This window comes from Podarcis liolepis, assembly GCF_965112155.1.
Source record: "Podarcis liolepis genome assembly, chromosome: 15".
Classification (NCBI taxonomy): domain Eukaryota; kingdom Metazoa; phylum Chordata; class Lepidosauria; order Squamata; family Lacertidae; genus Podarcis; species Podarcis liolepis.
The window spans coordinates 13,450,810-13,472,522 of NC_139566.1; the positions used below are offsets into that span (position 1 = coordinate 13,450,810).

Consider the following 21,713-nt stretch of genomic DNA (forward strand, 5'->3'; position numbering starts at 1 on the left):
GTGCTGTTTTGGCAGCATAAGCATCAGTACTCATATCTGAGATGGTTGGACAGTGTTCTCAAAGCTACAACAAAGGTCCGTATAGTTAAAGCCATGGTTTTCCCAGTAGTGATGTATGGAAGTGAGAGCTGGACCATAAAGAAGGTTGAACGCCGAAGAATGGATGCTTTTGAATTATGGTGCTGGAGGAGACTCTTGAGAATCTCATGGACTGCAAGAAGCTCAATCCTATCCATTCTTAAGGAAATCAGCCCTGAGTGCTCACTGGAAGGACAGATCCTGAAGCTGAGGCTCCGATACATTGGCCACCTCATGAGAAGAGAAGACTCCCTTGAAAACCCTGATGTTGGGAAAGATGGAGGGCACAAGGAGAAGGGGATGACAGAGGACAAGATGGTTGGACAGTGTTCTTGAAGCTACCAACATGAGTTTGACCAAACTGTGGGAGGCAGTGGAAGACAGGAGTGCCTGGCGTGCTCTGGTCCATGGGGTCACGAAGAGTCGGACACGACTTAACAACAACTCATATCTGAACACTGAGAGCAGAATGAATTATTCTCATCATCCACCTGGAAACCGAGAAGCAGAACAAAACAAAAGAGAAAACCAAGGATAGACTACCCATATATGAAGCAGATATTGTTTTTCAGGTGAACAGTGAGATGATATGTTTATTTCACAGAGACAAAACAAGTCATTGTGGGAAAATGACAATGAGAAGCATTTCCAAGTATGTATGTATTTATATATTTTTATAGCTCCTTAGGATAGTTTACGAAAACAAAGAAAGCAAATCCCCCAGCAAAATAGACAACAATATAATTTCGTGACATCAAAATATCCTTAAATGCCCCCCACAACAATTGCTGACTTAACACTGAGCACACACACTCCCCCCGAGTGAACTGTAGGACTAGGAAGGTTCTGCAGGCTATAGACATCCTAACATAATGCAAAAGGGCAGATAATGGATTTGGGGTGCGTAGGCTGGTTCCAGGAATTTGCGCATCCCCTCCCAAGAAAAAGGCATGAGAAGACATCCCTCCCTCTCTACCACAAGCACGCCGATTGCCACACTCCTTAGAATACAATTCCTGCAGATCCCTGTCCCTATGCTCATATTGGGAAATATTTATCATGCCCAGTAAGTATTCCCAAGCCCTTATAGGGCACAATTGACCCTGGTTAAGAGTCCACAAAGAGACTGGCCTAGTGTGCGCAGTTTCTGGGGGAGCCCTAGGGTGTGGAAGAAGGTCAGAGAGCTTCATGGCCTCCCGTCAGCTTGTGGAAGAGTTCTTCATCCAGTGTCTGGCTCCTGTCATTTGCGCGGGTGGACAAGAAGATGTACCCACCAATGTACTCGTGCACGATCTTGCAGCCAGCAGAAATGCAGCTGAAGGCCACATTGATGTGCTCATCAAACTCTATGGCCACCTGGGGAAAGAAGGTTAAAAGCTGAGCTTGCGGACGTCTCTTTGGGTGATCACCTCTGGTGCGTATAAATCTTCTACAGGCGAATAAGCAAAAAAGTTTAAAGGGTTGTTCTCTTTAGGCCAAAACTGCAGTGTGGGGGGGAGGGAAGACATGTCCTTTTACTTGCACATTTGTCTCAATCAAATCTAATGCAAGGATAGGCAATGTGGTACCCTCCAAATGTTGCTCAACTCGCAACTTCCATCATCCACAGCCAATGGTTGGGGACAATGGAGGATGGAGGCAGGGGCAGCCTGTCCTGTTTTGCCACTTAAGGGGAAATGGGGAGGGCTGTGCCGTTGCACCCACTGCCTGCCCTGTCGCCTCCACTGCTACTTTGTTAGTAAGAGTCAGGGACTTGCTACGAGAAATGCATATTCAGAGAACTCAAATCCCAAGCTCCCCACCCCACCGCTGACCTGCCGGATATCCCAGTTGACGTTCCACTGGCGCATATTGCTGAACCGCCAGGTCTTCACCACGTCCCCAACGGCCAGGTCAATGCGGATCAAGCGGTTGTTGGCGATGCCCAAGATTTCGTCCTTCCGGCTGCCCTTGAACCTGCACACAAAGATGGCAAGGCTCTGCGTTTTTGCTTGCATTTATAAGGTTCCTCTACTTCTAACCTAGAGGGAGTGTGCGACTGAAGAGCTAAAGGCTGCGCCATCACCATCACTGCAGGGAGGGTGGGAGCTGCTACAAATTTAATAAATAATAATAGCAACAATAATATGGGAGGAGCTGGTTGCCTCTAACAGCTACTACAGCCCCCTTCTCTACATTTTCAACCTTCAGTTTAAAAAGGAAAGCAAATCGCTAGTCCTCATGTTTTCAGTACAGGCAACTCCCCATTTACGCGGGGGTTGCGCTCCGAGGCACTGTGTGCATCAGCGGGACACAGGTAAGCCTGTCCCCGTCCTGTTATGCCACACACCCCTTCCTAGTGTCCAAAACTGCACATGCCAGCAATTGTGCGCATGTTGAATGTGCCCAAATGGGGAGTTACCTGTAATAGAAGCATTGCAGGTATGCAGTGTTGATACCTACTAGCCCAATAGGAAGGAATCTGCAGTTCGTTGGGGGAATGTATGCAAAAGTTCTGGGATAATAAGTGTTTTTACCTTTTTTGTGATTTTTGAAAATAATAGCAACAAAGTTTTGCACTATGAAAAAGTTAATACATTAAGGGCTGGACATCCCTATACATTTTATAGTAAACCACTTTGAGGTTTTCTACAATCAAATGGTACATAAATTGCATGAATTAAATAAATAAAAATGGTGGTGTGGCGTCTCAAAGGCTAAAATTTATAGTGGCTTCAGCTTTGGTAGGCTAGAGGCCCCTTCATCAGAGGCAGTTAAGCCCCAAAAGTTTATGCAGCAATAAATTTGTTAGACTCTAAGGTGCCACAAAATACTTCGTTGGGTTTGCTGCAATATAATAGCTGAGCTACACCTCCAGAATTTTTTATCCCAAATTATAAATCATTTATGCAGCATAACATTGTAAAGACATGATCCAGCCATGAATTGCGCAATTTTTAACTCCACGAATTTCAGTAAGAAAGTTATCCAAAGCAACTCCTATTCAGGAGAGAGGAGGAAGATAGCATCAGGATACTTTGCCTAGCAATGGGTTGTATCTAAGCACAGTCCTACTCAGAGTAGACCCACTGAAATTAATTGGCATGACTAACCTGGCTTCATTATTTTCAGCAGAATTTAGTTTGATACAACCCGGTGTGTTTTAACATGGGCTCAACTCTTTGGTGCTGAAAACCAACAGGATTTTAAATCTGCATTTGGTTGACCTTGTTCATTATTTAAAAAAAAAAAACTTTTAAAAAAACCAACAGAGGTTGCTCTGATGCCAAGTCCCACATCCTGCCTTCCACAGTGGCCAACCAGATGCCTCCAGGCAGCCATGATGGCAGAGGTTCACTCCTTTCATTGCTCCTCAGCAGCTGATATTCAGCGATATACATACTGCTTCTGAACCTGGAAGTTCCATTTTGCCATAATGGCCAACAGCCCTTGATAGACCTCTGTGGGTTTTTCACACGTCTTCTTAGATGGTTTTAGCACAGCGTCTGTCACCCTGTCAGACCAAAAGGCCCATCTAGTCCAGCATCCTGTTCTCACAGTGGCCAGCCAATGTCTGTGGGGAGCCTGCAAGTAGGGCCTGAATGCAAGAGCGACTCTCCTAATCCCCGCTGCCAATCTGTTATTCTCAGCAACTGGTATTCAGAGGTAAACTGCCTCTGACTGGAGGTAGAACATAGCTATGCATCAGATGAAGGACTCCCTCTTGTCTGCCTTCTCTGGTTTCACTGGTTGCCCCCAAATTCTACTATTATCAGAGGTGTGTGGGGTGTTTGTGCTACACATCAATTTATTTCAAATAAACACCTATCATGAGAAAGGGGGGAGGAAAGACTTCTTCAGACATGCAAATAACTTCCAGAAGTTGCCTTTCAGAATAAAATAAAATAAATAACGCTGAAAGATTTTTCATTCGTGCTGTCGACACCAGTGGCAGTTCATGAAAAGGTACTTCGGTTCCCCCCAAATGGTTTTCAGGGAAGCTCAGCAGTTTCTTTACCTGACTACAAAATAAGAGATGCCAAAATCGGGGAGCGACTGCCAAACTTGAATAAACTTCATCTTGGCATCGGGGAGCGACAGCTGGGCCACGTTCTGGTAGGCCTCCAGGATGCGAGGGGTTAACTGTGAAAGTTGCAAAGGGAGAGATTAGTGCAAACCACCTCCTTGACCTCAGAACCATCTCCCAAAAAAATTTGGTCACGGGTATCTCAGGAGGTGTGCGAATGCATAGTGAATAAGCAAAGCAGTTTTGAAAAATCTACAGCAGATTTTAATTATGTTTATTTTTTAAAAAAGAAATTGGTTTGATGTTTGTGAACTGCTTAGAAGCTACTTCGGCAACTGAGAGGTATATAATAAATTAATACTAATAATGTGACCATGATGGGAGTTGTAGCCTTGAGGGCCAAAAGTTCCCCACTCCCAATCTATAGGAATGCCCCATGTCAAGACTTCAATGGATCTGATCTGTAGAGTGACCTTTTTCTCCTGGCAACTGCTGCCAAAGCAATCAATCAGTGGTCAGGGTGGTTTGGGCTCTGTGGCCCAAAATTACCTGCTTCGGTTTGAATTTCTTCTGGTAGCGAGGGGACACAAGCCACTGGGCTCCCTCGGCCTGCTGGGCAAGGCGGGCATCCGGGTTGGTTTGCTGCAGCTTCAGAAAGGACAGGATGTTTTCCACCTCGGCCTGGTAGGATGAATCTGCCATGGTCTTTCCCTTTGCTGCCAACCTACAACCCGCCATCCAGCGGGCATATTGCTGCTCCTGGTGAGGGAGAGGAGGAAGACACTTGCCTTACACTGAGTTCGCTCTAGCTACTCCTGCAACAGCCCCTCACCCATCCTTATACAAGGCTGTTTGGAGGAAGTCAACTGGGATGGCGTTAGATCCGAGGTCCAGGCTTTGTGGGGGCATTCTTTATACTCGGCTGGGAAACTGCAGTTAGTGCAGAATACTGCAGCACAGAATATTGAGAAAACCAAGACCCTGGCCGCATTCTCGCCATACATTTAAAGTGCTATGATACCACAGTAAATAGCCATGGCTTCCCCCCAAAAAAATTCTGTAGTTTGTCAAGGGTGCTGAGTGTTGTTCAGAGACTCCTGTTTCGCCTCAAATAGCTATTATTTCTTTATTGATTTATCAAGCTTATTAGATTTATAGAAAATCTCAGAGTGGTTCACAAAACCCACTTCCAGAGTTCCCTGGGAAGAGGCACTGATAGTTAAACCACTGGGAATTGTAAGCTCTGGGAGGGGAACGGCGGCCCACCTGTCAGAGAAGCTGTGCTGCAGTTGCACTGTTTTTAGATGATGACTTTCAGGGCTCCTTCCAACTATGGTAGGGGTGCCATAGTTCAAAAAGTAAAAACCAGGCTGCCCCGAAAAGTTGTTGAGCTTTCTTTTTAGGAAGACCCCAAGACTGTTGACGTACGGCAGCCCTAAACTATGGCTCTAAACCGGGCATCGCCACCACCCCACTCACATCCGAACATCGCAAGTGTACTTCGCTCATCCCGTCGGGGGAAGGTACCAAGAGCTTGATGCAAAATTTCTGGCCAGAGATGTTGACGTCCGGCACCACCTCACAGCCTGGAGAGGGGCAGAAACAGGGTTAGGAACAGTTAGAAGCTGACAATTCTTATGCAGAGAATTGGGACCACTGGTCTGTCTATCCCTACACTCATGGAGCTGCACTTTCTCTTTGAGGAAAAGGGCTGGAGCCTCAGGGATAGAGCAATTTTTTTGCAGAAGGACTCGGGTTCAATTCCTGACATCTCCAGATAGTTCTGACAGGGACTCTTCGTCTGAAACCCTTGAGAGCCTCTGCCAGTCAGCGTAGATGATACTAAACTGGAAGGACCCAATGGTCTGATGCAGTATAAGGCAGGTTTCATATACAGCGGTACCTTGGTTTATGAACTTAATCCGTTCCGGAAGTCCGTTCTTAAACCAAAGCGTTCTTAAACTAAGGCATGCTTTCCCATAGCAGCGGGGGACTCAGTTTACAAATGGGACACACTCAACATGTCCTGCTTCCAAGGCAGTGGCGTAGCGTGGGTTGTCAGCACCCGGGGCAAGGCAAGTAATTTGCGCCCCCTAACCCGTGGAGAGAGTGAGTGAGCCAGGTAGGGGCAGAGAGCTGCGAGTGCGAGCGTGCCCCCCCCCCAGATGTTGCGGCCGGTGCGGGCGGCCCCCCCTGCACCCCCCACGCTACGCCACTGTTCCAAGGCAAAGTTCACAAACCAAAACACCTACTCCCGGGTTTGCAGCGTTCTTCATAAACTAAGCTGTTCTTAAACCAAGGTACCACTGTACTCATATTTGGAGACGTGCTCCATCCTTTGTAGACCGTACTAATGCCGGATTGGGAAAGAGGCGTTGGCAAGGTGGCTGGACTCACCTTTGAGGCTGAGTTGCTGCACAGGTTCCCCCAGAGCTTCTTCAGGACTCTTGTAGTAGGAGATGGAGGTCTCTTTGAAGATCACCCAATACTGCTTGTAGCCCTTCAGAGTCAGCTTACGGGGCCTGAAGAGCAAAAAGGGTGACTGACAGAAGGACATGAGCTTCATCTCCTCTTCTCCCAGCTAAGCACACCCAGCTCTTTCATTTGTTCCCCATAAAGCCTTGTGTTCCAAACCCTTAAATATCCTGGTCAATTCCACCCATTTTGCTAATGTTTTTAGTTGATCATAATATCCCAGCCCTTCCTGGAGATGACAGGGATTGAACCTGGGACCTTCTGCATGAAAAGCAGGTGATCTAACCACTGAGCGCCACTGCCCTTCCCCAGGATCCATTCCCTCATGAAACATTCAGTTTGATAGCTCACCTGAATATTCGGAGATAATCCTTTAACTCTGGGATAACTGTGAGACTGTCCTATTTTGGAAATGACAAATATGTGTTGTTGTTGTTGTTGTTTTACATAGTTCCTGTATTTATAGACTGCCTTTCAGTCTCATGGTAAAAGTAATAATAATAATAATAATAATAATAATAATAATAATAATAATACAGCAGAAATAAAACAATGCAACATTTTGGGTTGTCTCCATCTAGGTTGTACTCCAAGTAGACCCCGTTGCAATTAATGAATGTAAATTAAGTCTGTCTTTCAACTTGGGTCTACTCTGAGAAGGCCTAGCACTGAATACAATCTGTTGGAACTCCATTCTGGTACTTTCAGATAAATACGACCCCTCTTGTCTTCTGGACCCTGGTAGAAAAAACTTTCCTTTTCTAACAAGCCTCTTAAGTGGAGATCTTTACTGCCGTCTGTACTGGATTTGAAATTGTTTTTCTTTACATACAAAATCAATTGTATTACAGGGCGTTTTTAGCTGTTTACTGATGGACATTTGTTTCTCCTTTCAAAAATTGCTTTTATATAGGTAATGTGTTTATTTATTTTACATACGGAGCTGTGCAATTGTTTGCTTGTATTGTGAAACTGCTTTGAGATATTTCATGGGAGGGGATTCGTAAATGAAAATAAAATAAATAGCCCATTTCAGAAAACCCCAAAGGAAAAAGGGAACTGAATAGCAACAGAAGCAGAAGCAGCAGTCAGAATGCCTCAGCATAAGGGAAGGGAGGCCCTGTTGGGAACTTACCAGAACGTTGGGAGCTGCTGACGAACCTTCCAGTTTGACCTCCAAGGTGGCGAGGGCCTTGTCCAGGTCGTCAAGGCCAGAGTCGCCAGACTGCTCCACGGGATTGGTGTTCAAAGACAATTCGTTGATATGATACTGGAAGGCGTGAAAGCTCTGAATTAGTTTTGTGCAGTACTGACACTCGAGTCTCAAAACAAAGCTCTGAACACTTATTTCCTTATTTATAGAACAATTTCTTCACACCTTCTAGTGCAGGGGCAGGGAAACTTTTTGAGCTCGAGGGCTGCATTCCCTTCTGAGCAACTTCCTGAGGGTCAAATGCAAGCAGTGGGCAGGGCCAGAGGCAAAAGTGTGGGATAACCAGCCTCATATAACCAATGTGCTTAAAAATATAATAATCATCATCTATTATTTGTACCACGCCCATCTGGCTGGGTTTCCCCAGCAACTCTGGGCGGCTTCCAACAAAGATTAAAAATACATTAAAATGTCACACATTAAAAACTTCCCTGAACAGGGCTGCCTTCAGATTTTTTTTTAAGTCTAATTAATGCATGAAGGGGTTAATACCATAGAGTAAGCTGTCCTGCTAGGCTTAGCAAGGTCACATCCCCATACCTTGGGACAAATGGGTAATCAAGCCTATTTGTTCAACCTTTGGTCTACCAGAGAAGCTCAAGGTGTGAGGAGGTCTGAGCTGGTTGCTGCAGCTCAGAGCACATGGCTCTTACAAGCCTATACCACTAATTTAGGAACTTTCAGCACTGTAACTAAGCCAAGCTTTACTTCCTGTGTAACTTTTTATGAATGCTGTATGAAAAAGCACATGAATCTGGCCTTTGGAGAGTTTGTAAGTAAATCTTTTTTTTTTTTACTTACCAAGCGTGTATTCTTTTTCTTTGCCAGGGGGAAACTTTGGAAAAGCTAATTTTAAAGGTCCAGCAACCTATATTTCCTTGCTTTACTTTGCTGCATGTTTTGTGATTTTAAATCTCTGCTGGGGTTCTCTCACCAAAGAGAACCCCAAACCTGGATCTTGGCATCCAGGGAATTATCCTTATATATACCTAGTTTTCCATAAACCAACAAAGCGAGTGGAGCAATTAATGTAAGTTTTCCTTTTTTGCAGTAGGCTAATTTAGATACACGCTCCTGTCTCTGTCCTTCGTCCAGACAACAGAGAAGCACCATCAGCATTCAAGGACTAATTCTAGGCTCAGTTGGTAGAGCAAGAGACACTTAAGCTCGGAGTCATGGGTTTGAGCCCCTCGTTGGGCAAATGATTCCTGCATTGCAGGGGGTTGGACTAGATGACCCTTGTGGTCCCTTCCAACTCTGCAAGTCTATGATTCTAACGCTCACAAAACTTTTTGTCCAGGGAGAAAAGGTTACCTGCAGAGCCGCAAACACCACCATCTCTTCCTCGGTGCAATCTGTCTCCTCTAGTAGCACGGCCCAACGCGCCTGTTCATACAGCTGGTTGATCCTCACGGCATCGTACTGCATGGGAGGGAACGAGCAACAGCAGAGGCTGAGTGCCAAACCAGGGTTCAAATTTCACCTCCTCCAGGAAGTTAAGTGCATTTTTAACCCACCTGTCTAGGTGGAATACAAGATCTTCCCTGACATCAGGATTGGGGAACTTGTGGTCCTCCAGATGTTGGGACTCCAACTCCCATCAGGCCCCAACCAGTATGGCCAATGGTCAGAGATGATGGAAGCTGGGAGACCAGCAATACCTGGAGGGCCACAGTCCCGTCCCCCGCCTTACACATTAAAAAGCAAAGGGCGGGGACTTATTCTGCAAGCAACCCTCTACAAATTGGTAGTTCCCTGTGGCATGTACTCCAAGGCAAATATATGTTTTAATTTAAATATTTAATTTAATTTAAATGTAATTTAAATATATGTCACATCACATACTAAACATGTCACAGACGATGGGCAAAGCAACCCTACATCTTCAGCAAGGTTTACCGACACTTAAAAAAAACCCTGTTTATATGTTTTGCTCCCTGGTCATTAAGAGTAGAAGCTCCCCAAGTCGCGAGGAGTAGAAACACACCTAGACACACACAAAGATAACTCAGATCCTCAGAAGGATTTTGGAGCAGCCACCAGGTTAGAGGATGCATATTATTTTTTAAAGAAACAAGTGGGGTAAGGCTGAAGGCCCAGATCCGAGGGGAGCACTGACCTTGGGCTCCAGGTCAAAGAAGCTGTAATATTTGAAACGTAGCCACAAACAATCATTTTCTTTCACTTCTTGCTGCAGTAAAGTCCGCGACGAGTCCAGCCACCTGGGAGAGAAATCCACTCTTAATTACAAACATGGAATTCCAACCAGCGCTTGAATCTCTCCTGCAAAGTACTGTGCTTCGTTTCATCCAGCAGTATACAAATTTTGTTAGATCAATTGACACAGGTTCCCCACTTGCGTAGTAGATAAGCAGATACCACTCTTTAGCAAAGTATCTCAAACTCTTGCATTCAAGACAGTGGCAGACCTTGGGGTCTCAAATTACAGCGGTGCCCTGTGCAACGCCAAAATTCAGGGGTCCCGCCTTTCGCCTTCCCTTCTACATCATAGTAGTCCTCCAGTTTGCCCAAGCTAGCTAGCCCTCTTCTCCTTACCTGCCGTTGATCTGCGTCTTCTCGGAGAGGGAGCCTGGCCGGTGCATCTGCAAGATCTGATCGGGTGTCAGTCCAGTCTGGCTGACCGACAGCATCCTGTAGCAGGCCTCGGTTTCGGCACTGTCCGAGAAGTGGGCCGGCATGCCGCGGAACAGCTGCTGCTCTGCACCTGGTGACAGAACAGAATGGCGGAGGGGTCATGGCTGCGGAATTGGGCAGCCTGTATAATTTGTCCTCTTGAGAAGGATCATCGTATTACGTTTGGCTTGTTCAGGTAAGTGCAGCTGAACTTCTGGGATCCATGCGGCGAGAATAAATTCCCTGGGAAGAGACCCGGTTCCAAAGAGAGAAGTGCCTCCCACAGAATCACAGAATTTTACAGCTGAATTGAGACCTTGGAGGTCATTCCTGATCAGTGTAGGAATCTTGCAATAGCAGCATCCCTGAAAGCCTCTACTTAAACACCTCCACAGTGCCTACCACCTCGAGGCAGACGCTTCCATGGTGAAAACAGCTCTTACCATCAGGATGCTTCTCCTAATGCAGAGGTAGCCTTCCAGAGCGGGGCCTTTTTAGTTGTGGCTCCTCATCTGTTGAATGCTCTCTCCAGTGAGGTCTACCTGGTGCCTTCACTGACATCTTACCTTTTTTCCCGGGTTTTTCGTAGACTGAGATAATGTTGCTTTATCCTATTTCCAGTGAATCCTGAAGCTACACGCTTTTGCACAGGGAGGTGCATGCACAAATGCGCACACACACACACACACACACACACACACACACGGTCAGTCACTTGGACACCCCTAAGTTCCTTACTTGCTGGCAAGCGCACCCCAGTCAGGTCATGGCTTGCTACAGAGCTCCTCTCTTTGTCCTTCTGCTTCCGCTTCTCCTTCTCCTCCGGCGCACGCAGTAATGACATCTCTTCGTAGTGACGGATACCTGCAGAGGGGCAGAGGCTGCATAAGTCCTTGATCCAGGCTAATCATAGCCAGACAAATTCAGTTCAGTTTGCATTTAAAGGCAAACCTCCCTAATTCTCACTTTCCAAAAGAATATGAGAACCGAAACACAACCATCTTCAAAATTTATACTTCTATGAACAGACCCTCCAACTGTCCCTATTTTCCAGGGACAGTTCCAGATTTACAGAAGCCATCCCAGTTTCTGATTTGATCCTGGAATGTCTCACTTTTCCTTAGGATGTCCTTATTTTCATTGGATAAATGTTGGAAGATATGGAGTTATGCAACCCTGAGCCAAAGAGATAAGTAACTATACAACCTTTAGAAGACATCTGAAGGCAGCCCTATGTAGGGAAGTTCTAAAATGTTTTATTATGCTTTTATATATGTTGGAAGCTGCCCAGAGTGGCTGGGGCAAACCAATCAGATGAGTGGGGTATAAATATTCTTATTGAATAGCGTGTCCCTATTTTCATTGGATAAATGTTGGAGGGTATGTATAAATAGTTGCAAATAAAAGTGTAAACTCTACAATTCTATTATTTTAAGGGCAACCAGCTGCGTAGGAGGGCAGGGAGCAGGATTAATTGTGCAGAGGCAAAAATTCCAGCCGTTGTAGCTTTCTCTGCCCCTGCACAATGAATAAAAATGTAGTGCCTGTCTGCATTTGGGACCAGGCACCCTACCATCCTCTAATGTCTAGACCGTAGGGCTTGGAAACACAGCATTAGAAAACCCAGTCTCTGAAACTGAACCAGCTGGGCAGGCGCTAAGCAAAGGGTCACCAACCTTTTGGGGACAGTGAGTCCCATTGCAACGTTCAGAAAGTGCTGTGGGTGCCACTCACAAAGTGTATATGCGATAAGACAAAATGGCTGCCGGGAGGGAGTGGAACAGCACAAAATGGCTGCCACACCTAAATTATCACAAAAACAGATAGGAACACAACATAGAGTGGGCATGCCCCTCGCCCCACATCCATCCCCATGCCTATTCACAAAGAGAAGCTCTTTATACCTCTCTCTCCTCTGTTCAAAACAGAAGGGAGAGCGGAGGCATCCGGTTAAATGTGGGCACGTTTAAAGGGCCATGTACAATGGTCAAGCCAGTTCAAACAGCATACTGCCCAACTTTTATGGAGCCAAAACTCAGATGCGCATCTTCCTGGATCTGCTCCCGGGTGATTCACATGACCTGCTCAGTGCTCTCAACCTGAAAAGTGTCCCCCCCCCCCCAGGATGAGATTTTGCACGGTGCCCCAAAACATGCAAGATCGTGACACCCAAAATGGCCACTGCGATCTCATGTGAAAAAATGGGATGTCCCTTTTTTCTAGGGTACTTGGGAGGTATGAAACGGGAATTGAACTGGAAGAGCAAACAGCCTCTAGCGTATTTTGGGTTTTTGAGGAGATGCTGGGTGCCCATGGGCCTCGCACTGGCAACCCTTGCACTAAATAACATTTCAGAGCTTTGGAGACAAGCGCTCGCCCTCCTTGCTGCTCCCAGGCGATGCTCTGAGCTTCTTGTGGTGCTCACCAAGTATCTTGCAGAGGTCGGCAACTGTGCGGAAGACTGGCTGGGCAAAGTTTGCCCGGATCCTGACTTTGCAGCGATTTGGTAGGGAAAGCAGTATAGGCTTGTGCTGGGGAGTGAACTGAAGTTTGGCATCAGCCAAGATCCCATATTTATCCAAGCTCCAGTTGGTCTTCAGTAGCCAAAGTTTCTTCTGCTCCCACCACAGGGCATGATCTGACCAGTCCCTCTGAAGCTCTGGAAGCAGGAAAGTTGAGGCAGAGAACACCCTTTAGCATTAGCATCAAGACGCAGGCCCAGAGAATACAGTACTGAAAATAATAAATAATCCAGGGTGGCTTGATTTAAATGAGCGTTGGGAAACCTTTTTCCACCCGAGGGCCGCATTCCCTTCTGCACAACCTTCTGGGGTCCACATGCCAGTAGGGTCAGAGGCAAAAGCGGGCAAAGCAACAAATGTACATGTTACCTTTGAACAGGAGGCTAGTCTTCAAATATACCCTTTATCTTCCATCCAGACAAGCAAAAGGCATTGTCAGAGTTCCGGCACATCTCAAGTGGGTGCCATTGCCATTATAAGAGAACGAGGTGCTCACAGTTAGTTCTGGCACCTCTTTTTCTAGAAAAATGGCACTTGCTCAAGGACATATTTCAGCCAGGGAAAAATACACTCAAGGAGGGCACAAAGCAAGGCCAACAAGGGATGTGGCCTGAGGACAGAGGGCATGACCTGCAGAGAGTCCCAAAGGCCAGACAGAGGCCTGAGGGGCTACATTTGGCCCTATAGCCTGAGGTTGCCAACTCCTGATTTAAACCACTGTAGTTTGCTAAGGGTGCTGAGAGTTGTGAGAAGACCCCTTTTTCTCTCACAGAGCTACAATTTCCAGAGTTCCCTGGAAACAGGGCTTAGGTGTTAAACCATTCTGGGAATTGTAGGTTCTCAGGATTCTTTGGGGGGAAGCCATGACTGTTAAAGTGGTTTAACAGGGCTTGAAATGTATTGGGTGGGGGTGGTATCAGTTTTGTCGTTCTTTATGACAGTGGCAATGGCAGACTATTATCTTGTGTACTGCCCTGAGATTTTTGGACAAAGGGCGGTATATAAACTTAATAAGTAAATATTATTATTTTATTAATTAACATGGAATACCAATATGTGATCTTGTGTGAATGGCATTGAGCTTTACCCTTTCGCATCCCACTACTTAAACAGAATTGAAGTTCTTCAGGTTCCTTAGACGAGGTTAAGATCAGCTGACGTTAAACCCAACCCAATTCCTGCATTTGTTTCTTGACCACCCCGAAGTTCCTTGTCTTTGTTTCCATTAAACGTCCACCAAATAAGAATAAGAGAAAACTTTCCTGTCTGAGAGAGAGAGAGAGGGAGAAAGAACCCTGGTTTTTAACGGCTCCATTTCCCCCATTTTCTCTGTGCTCCGTGCATTAAGTTGACATGGTACAGCCACTTTGCAAGGACTGTGCCACCTCAGAAACAGCTGTCAAAATGGCCCTAGCCCTGTTCAGCTAAGAATAGCTTGGTTAGATCTGGGGCTACTTATCACATCACCCTCCAAGTGGGTTGTAAGGGGAACTAACACCAGTTCCCCTGAAAATGACAGGCTCTAAGCTTATACATATTGCTTATCTAAGCAGTGCCAGAAACCCACACAGGAAAAGGATCCGACTACAATTCCCCCACCCCCACTGAGTCACAATTATTCTCCCAAACACCCACAAATGGGTCCAGGAGTATCCCTTGTACACACCATAGAAGAATGCTGGGAACTGTAGTTTGTTAAGGGTGCTGGGAATTATTCCTCTGTGGGAGGAAACTACAGTTCCCAGGATTCTCTCGGGGGGTCTCTTTAAATATACCGTATTTTTTGCTCTATAAGACTCACTTTTTCCCACCTAAAAAGTATGGGGAAATGTATGTGCATCTTGTGGAGCGAATGCAGGCTGCGCAGCTATCCCAGAAGCCAGAGCAGCAAGAGGGATTGCTGCTTTCACTGCACAGCGATCCGTCTTGCTGTTCTGGCTTCTGAGATTCAGAATATTTTTTTTCTTGTTTTCCTCCTCCCAAAACTAGATGCGTCTTGTGGTCTGGTGTGTCTTATAGAGTGAAAAATACGGTATGTTGTATATGCAAGCTGAGTTGGATATCACCCTCTTTCAACAAGAAAAGCGGTGAGGGAAAACATCTTGGAAAACTTACTTAACTTATCCACAATCTGCAGCATTATGCCGCCGATATGCATGTTTCCGGTGACCCGGAGGGTGACTGGGTCAGCTTCGGGTCCCAGATCTTCCACAAAGGCTCTGAGCTCCCAAGAGTCATCAATGTATTCCCCGCTGGCTGTTTTCAACCCAGCCATGGTGAGAGCCCTAGAGAGCAGAGGATACAAGGGTTGAGGGAAAGAAAAAGCACCGACAGTTCATTTCCAGGCTCAATTCAAGAAGCTCATGCTACCGTTCCAAGCCTTAAACCTGTGGCAGGAAACCATTTTCATACTGGGGGCCACATTCTCTTCTGGGTAACCTTCTGAGGGCCACATGCAGGGGCACCAATTCCAGGGGGCCTGGGCACCCACAAATGTGTTTCTGTGGGTGCTCAGCCTCCAATTCCCCCCCACACCGCTGCCTGCCGCCACAGTAGATGGAGTTCCTTGGGAGGAGGGACTGAGTCTGAGAATTGTAGTTCTGGGAGGGGAATGAGGGGGGGTGTCTCCTAACAACTCCCAGCACCCATAACAGACTACATTTCCCAGGATTATTGGGGGGGGGGGAGAGCCAAGACTGTTTACAGTGGAATGATTCTGCTTTAAACATAGAGTAGATGAGGTCTACAGGGGAAGGAATAGCATACCGGTAGTTGAATACTTTTGTGTCAAAAGAAAAGACAAAACCACTCCTGGAAATTTTATTTTTTTAAACCGAAGCCTAGCATATTGCAGGGTGCACTGTGCAATGCACTCTCCATATTTACAACCTGCAAGCCAGGTTTCACAAGTAACCCATTTCTTCCTGTGTGGTTGGGAAATCAAGCAGTATAATCTTCCATGTGCCCAGAGCAAGGCTCACTCCTACCAGCAGGATGGAACAGAACTGGGTAAGACGCTTCCTGTGAAAGGCCTTGTCTAGACTGCTATAATCTCCAGCTTTCTTGTCTTCCTTCCTTTCTTGGTACTGTGATCTCTCCTCTCCAGTTGTGCTAAATTTGTCTTTTGCTCATGTTACAATGAGTCATGATGGCCCCAAAGCCTCGACTATGAGCTGCATGGAACTCTGCCCTTCAAGCGTCTAGTCCTCTCTGAACTCTCCAAACTAAGTGCATTGTCCCCCATGCCCCAAAGGTGGCAGAACAAGGCCACCGATAGATTGTTCAGGTGTGCTGCGCGGCAGGTGTGGGGAACCTTTGGCCAAACAGATGCTGCTGAACTCCAGTCCCATCATGCACAGCCATTGCCCATGCTTTCTGGGGCTGACGAGAATTGTACAGGGGTACCTTGGGTCACAGACGCTTCAGGGTACAGATGCTTCAGGTTACAGACTCCGCTAACCCATAAATAGTACCTCCGGTTAAGAACTTTACCTCAGTATGAGAACAGAAATCACGCTGCAGCGGGAGGCCCCATTAGCTAAAGTGGTACCTCAGGTTAAGAACAGTTTCAGGTTAAGAACGGACCTCCAGAATGAATTAAGTTCTTAACCCGAGGTACCACTGCAGTTCAGCAATATCTGGAGGGCCACCTGGGTTAATGCCAAGGAATGCAACATGACAGGAGGCGGTGGTCACATCCACACCACATATTTAAAGCACATGGGTTTCCCCAATGAATCCTGGGAATTGTAGTTCTTTAAGACTGCTGGGAATTGTAGCTCTACAGTTCCCAGGGTTCTTCTGGGGGGAAGCCATGACTTTCAAAGTGGTATTCCCATTGTGCATTAAATGTACAGTGTGGATATGACTAGTGTTTAAAAAGGGGGTGCAGGCGGAGGGGGCACCTCCAAATGCTGTTGGACTACAACTCCCACAATCCCTGACTATTGGGCCAAGGTAGCTGGGGCTGATGGGAGTTGGAGTCAAAGAACATCAGGAAGGCCATAGACATTCCCCATTCCTGCTTCACAGCAAAAACATAGCAACAAACCCACTCACAGTAAATAAATTCATGACATTGCATGGGTCACAGCCCTGTGGCTATCACGCCCAGAATCTGGTGAAATATCTATTTTGCTACGGTAGTCAAGGGCGATTCTTGCTCATCTTACTTGGCAACCCTGACCAGGGTTAAGAGTTATTTCATGCTCACATTGAAACGAGTGAAACATCATTTTAAAGAACAGCCAGTTAGCAAGTTTCTTTTTGCCCCTCTAAATTTATAGCTTTGTTCCAAGAGATCCAAAACATGCACAACCCCGTTAGGTTAGGTTTAGTCCAGCATCCTGTTCTGACAGTGGCCAACCAGCTGCCTCAGTGGGAAGGAAGCCCACAACCAGGACCTGAGCATGACAGCAACTCTTGGGTAGCTCAGAACATGAGACTCTAAATCTCAGGGTTGTGGGTTTGAACCCCATGTTGGGCAAAATATTCCTGCATTGCAGGGGGTTAAACAAGATGATTCTCATGGTCCCTTCCAGCTCTACATTTTCATGATTCCCACCTGCTCTTCCCAGAAACTGATATTCAGAGGCAGAACCGGCTGGTGATCCTGATCCAGGCCGAGAGCAAATTTGGTTTCTGCGCGGTCTGCCGTGAGTGGGAGGCAGGAGTGTTTAGAACGAATATCGTCTAACCAGCATTGTGGAATGTGCTTCCTATTACTGGTCCTTCAATTATCATCTTTAGCCCTATTTTTTTGCGCTGCATGAGGCTTTCCTTTCGGGGTGATGGTAACGTCTGTCTGAGTGACAAGGAGTTACCATTATACTGTCCCAATTTTGACATCCATTCCAGTAGTCATGGGCAGGGAGATTCTTATTTGTGGGGTAAGACTTCTCATCACTGTTTCCAGCCTCTCCACTTCACAAGAAATTGCTGGTTGCCTTTCTACCGAGCCCTCTGTTGTGACAGTGCTAATACTGAATGGCAGGTCAGTCCAAAGCAAGACCACAGTCATCATAATGTGATTGCAGATGAAGGGGCAGATCTGACATGGACCACTAAGACCTGGGGGTACGGGGTGAGCTTGGTGGGTCTAACCCAGCTGCACTGTGCCTTCCTGGGTACAGGGTGCAGCACCAGGCCCAACTGGAAGTTTGGAGATGGAGATGCCCATAAGAGCTCTTATGGGCAGCTCCATCTCCTCCATTAGGAAATGTCTGGATCTCAGGGCAAGCATACAGGGTTTGTGTCTAGTGTTGGGGCAGAGATACAAACCAGGGATGCTGCTGACTGAACTGGCCCAGGTGGTTTCTAACCTGATGTGGGAGGACGCCAGGACATTTGTGATTTTAACATCCACCCAGAGGCTGTGGGGGCAGCTCAGGGCTTGATGGTCTTCACAGCCACCTTGAAGGAGTCTGAAATGATCAATGACACAACACGCCAAGCAGAGCATATGCTCGATGTAGCCTTTGCCTTGAGTGATGTGGTGGGTGCTCTGCAGTGGTGTCCGTGTGCTCTGCTCCCCCCCAAATTAAGTCTGGATTGGTGGTGGCAATTTGGCCCTGCAGGGGTGGTGGACCTGTGCAGATGGTTTGCCCTTGGAGAGACTGATGGGTTCCTGGGAGATCTTCCAGCAGAGAAACCAGATGATCCTGTTGAAGCCCTGGTCTTCTTGGGGAATGGTGAGATGAGACGGACAGCAGACAGGATCATCCTTGAACTTGTTTTCCAGCATTACACAGCCCAGCTGGCTCCCTGGTACTTTTGGGAGCTAAGGGCTACGAAGCAAACTGGATGAAGAGTAGAGTGGCTAAAAAGGAAGGGCAGGTGGGCCAAAATCAGGGGAATTGGGACTGAGTAGCCTGCTCCTGTCCAGTTCCAGTATTGTTGGTGCTTAGGTTACATACACACCGATTCCTAGGAATTGTAGTTTAAGGATCCTGGGCCTTATAGCTCTCTGAGGGATAAACCAAAGTTCCCAGAATTATTTGGGGGAAGCCATGTGCTTTAACTACCAGTATATGGTGTGTATGCAAGCCGACGTCACACATTTGTTCCATCCCATTTTGTTCAGACTTTTTGAAAGAACTCCCCAAAAGCTCGCATTTAAGTTTTATGCATCTCGTACATGCTTTGCATAAAATACACATTTTCCCTCCAAATCTTTTCAGTTCATTTTCCTGTAAAGTAAACATTTTGTACACTTATTTTTTCATTAGATGTATTTCTGTGCATGCATCAAAACTGTATTGCAAAATTAAGAGGAGTGTGCAATCTGACTGGGAATTGCACTACAGTCTACAGGCAAGTTGAGCAGCATTGGATTGGGTCAGTCCACTGGAAAAAGTAGAGCAAATTTCTCCTTCTTCCCCTTCATTTGTAAAGCATATATTTTTACATTTTGCTTATGGGGAAGCAACGTACAACTGCTGGTAAGACCTCCACCATCCATCATCTTAATTTGACTCAGTGGCAAACAAACCTATAAATTAGCAGTGCCCAAAGTCATTAGAAGTCATTTTAAGCAACACCCCCTCCTAGACACATACAACCCACCATGATCAAATGTCAGCTATTATTACAACCGTTTCCAGGAAAACCCACAAGCCCGTTAGCATATTATCAAGAGCAAAGGTGACCCTCCTCTTCTTTACAAGTGGGCACAGTAAGAAGTGGGATCCTAATCTCTCTCTCTTGTGCATGGGTGGTTCCATTTTGGCCAAGCAGGGATTGGCGCTCACACTCTGAACATCAGAAATAGAAGGAAGTAGAGGCATTTCACTTCCTCCAGGGCAAGCGACTGGGTATTTTACAGGGGGTGTTCCCTTTGCGCTGGATTAAATAACCTAGAGAATAAAATAGCACAAGTACAATAATGCTCCCTAAGAGAAATTGGGTGCTTATGAACTGGAGATGAAGAGGTCTCCTAGCATTTTTTAATGTGCTTAATTTATCTTGGGTCAGCTTGCTGTTAGATGCACAGAAGGCAGGGTCCGTACAGCCAACCTGCCAAAATGCTTAAACGGTAGAAGGATCCTCAGAGATACACAGAGTAAGGCAGACCAGCATTTAAATCCCCTGTGAAGTCCTGCTGTAGTCAACAGTTTTAACCAAACAACTTGGATCCAGAGAGAAATAGCTGAACTAGAATTAATCACCAATTTTGATTCCAATTTATTCGGGGCTCATTCGTAGCCAGTGCTCTCCCACCCACACTGCAACACGAGATTTAAAGTCAGGAGGATTTGTATTCTCTCTTCCAATCTCTTCCAGTGTGAATGGTCACTGTGCTTACAGTGGTCATTAGACTTTTGCTCAGAATTACCACAGGCTAGAATAAGCTCTTCTGTTCCGGAGTTTCTTCCCCCCCTACTGTTTGCTACTTTACCCTCAATGCCAAGTACAAGGGATAGGGGAACCTGTGGCCTGCTGCATGTTTGCTGGACTCCAGCTCCTATCATCCTTGACCATTGGTCATGCTGGTTGGGACTAATGGGAGATGGAGTCTAACCACGCCAGGAATGGTGGCAGAATCTTCATCCCTGCTGAGGAGAACATATGAGGAAGTGTGCTCTGACCTACATAGGATTCGCCCACAAAATAAAGAACAGCCCTGTTGGAGGAGATCAATGGTCTATCCAATTCAGCATTCTGCTTCCCACAGTGGAAAACCAGATACTTCCAGGAAGTCCACGAGGAGGGCTGGAAAGCAATCGCTCTCTCCTGTTGTGGGGCACCTAGTTCAAGTGATGGCTCCACCATTGTTGGACTTCAGTGGAGAGGCCCCATGGGTTTGTGCACAAGTGAGCCTGTCTAGGAATAGTTGAGGAGGAGCAGCTTCCTCTTCTTAATCTGTCAAAACTAAGCCTGTAAGCCATAAACCAGATAAGAACCCTACCTTGAGGCTTCGGTCTCTACGCAAAGAGCTCTTTGGACACCAGCGTGGACCAGGAAGAGGGTTCGGGGATTTCTGTGGACTGCTCAGTTGACTTGTTGGCGTCTCCACAGGGCCCCTCGGCTTAGGGCGTTTCTCTGCACTCCCCCACCTCTTATCAACTTCCTCCCTGCATGTGTGACACACACACACACACACCGGAACTGCCACTTGCTCAAAAGTGGAAGTCATTTTTGCAACCTCGTGTTTGCTCTGAGCAGGAAGCTTTTATAGCTCTGTGGGTGGGTCAGGCACTCGGCCAAGCACGGACTTGCCAGGACTGTTTAGAGCTGTATTTCAAACACACACCCCTCAACACATATACGTACCTGCGACCAGGTCACGGCTTCAGTTTTAACAAGATGTGCGAGCAGGGGACAGCAGCCTGCCCCCTGTTGGCTACGAGGGGTAAGAGCACCCAACCTTGGGGCTATTTAAAAAACCATTAAGGGAATGCTTTTTACACACACACACACACACACACACACACACACACACACACACACACAAAGGTAGATGAGCTGGATGAACATCTGCAGCAGAATGATTGTGCACAGTGGTCAATATTAGTTCAAGACTGCAGCTGGGGGGAATTGTTTTTGAGTGTGGCCGTGTAAAACACACACACACACACACACAGAGAGAGAGAGAGAGAGAGAGAGAGAGAGAGAGAGAGAGCGCTCTCCCTGCAAACAGAAAACCAGCACATCAGTCAAAGGGCTGATGTGCTACTTTTATACACACAGTGGAATTTTCTTGACACAGGGAAGTACAGTGGTACCTCAGTTTACGAACTTAATTTGTCTGTTCTTAAACCGAAACCATTCCTTAACCGAGGCACAC

The 21,713-nt window shown here is 46.5% G+C and overlaps 1 protein-coding gene across 2 annotated transcripts; it reads right to left on the reverse strand.

Moving 5' to 3' along the window:
- Positions 1–642: 642 nt before the first annotated feature.
- On the reverse strand, positions 643–21,028 carry FERMT3 (FERM domain containing kindlin 3). Of its 2 annotated transcripts, XM_083477727.1 has the most exons (15): positions 20,835–21,028; positions 15,044–15,213; positions 12,832–13,065; positions 11,145–11,270; positions 10,329–10,497; positions 9,892–9,994; positions 9,087–9,194; positions 7,695–7,829; positions 6,911–6,960; positions 6,482–6,606; positions 5,564–5,670; positions 4,634–4,843; positions 4,076–4,200; positions 1,893–2,034; positions 643–1,434 (listed from the first exon to the last, which is right to left on the reverse strand). In XM_083477727.1, the coding sequence occupies exons 2-15, from the start codon at positions 15,201–15,203 to the stop codon at positions 1,255–1,257; spliced, it is 1,974 nt and encodes a 657-aa protein (XP_083333853.1). In that variant the 5' UTR covers positions 15,204–15,213; positions 20,835–21,028; the 3' UTR covers positions 643–1,254. The 2 variants fall into 2 exon arrangements, with proteins under 2 accessions (XP_083333853.1, XP_083333854.1); XM_083477728.1 differs by lacking the exons at positions 12,832–13,065; positions 15,044–15,213; positions 20,835–21,028 and adding an exon at positions 12,083–12,203.
- Between the last annotated feature and the right edge of the window lie 685 nt (positions 21,029–21,713).

Excerpts from the sequence above, each read along its gene's own strand:
- FERMT3 (XM_083477727.1), bottom strand. The coding sequence starts at position 15,203 with ATGGCTGGGTTGAAAACAGCCAGCGGGGAATACATTGATGACTCTTGG. Across the intron at positions 10,498-11,144 it reads TGGGGTGCGCTTGCCAGCAA|GTGCAGAGCAGCAGCTGTTC; the intron begins GTAAGGAACTTA and ends TTCTGTCACCAG. Across the intron at positions 4,844-5,563 it reads TACACTTGCGATGTTCGGAT|GAGCAGCAATATGCCCGCTG; the intron begins GTGAGTGGGGTG and ends CTCCCTCACCAG.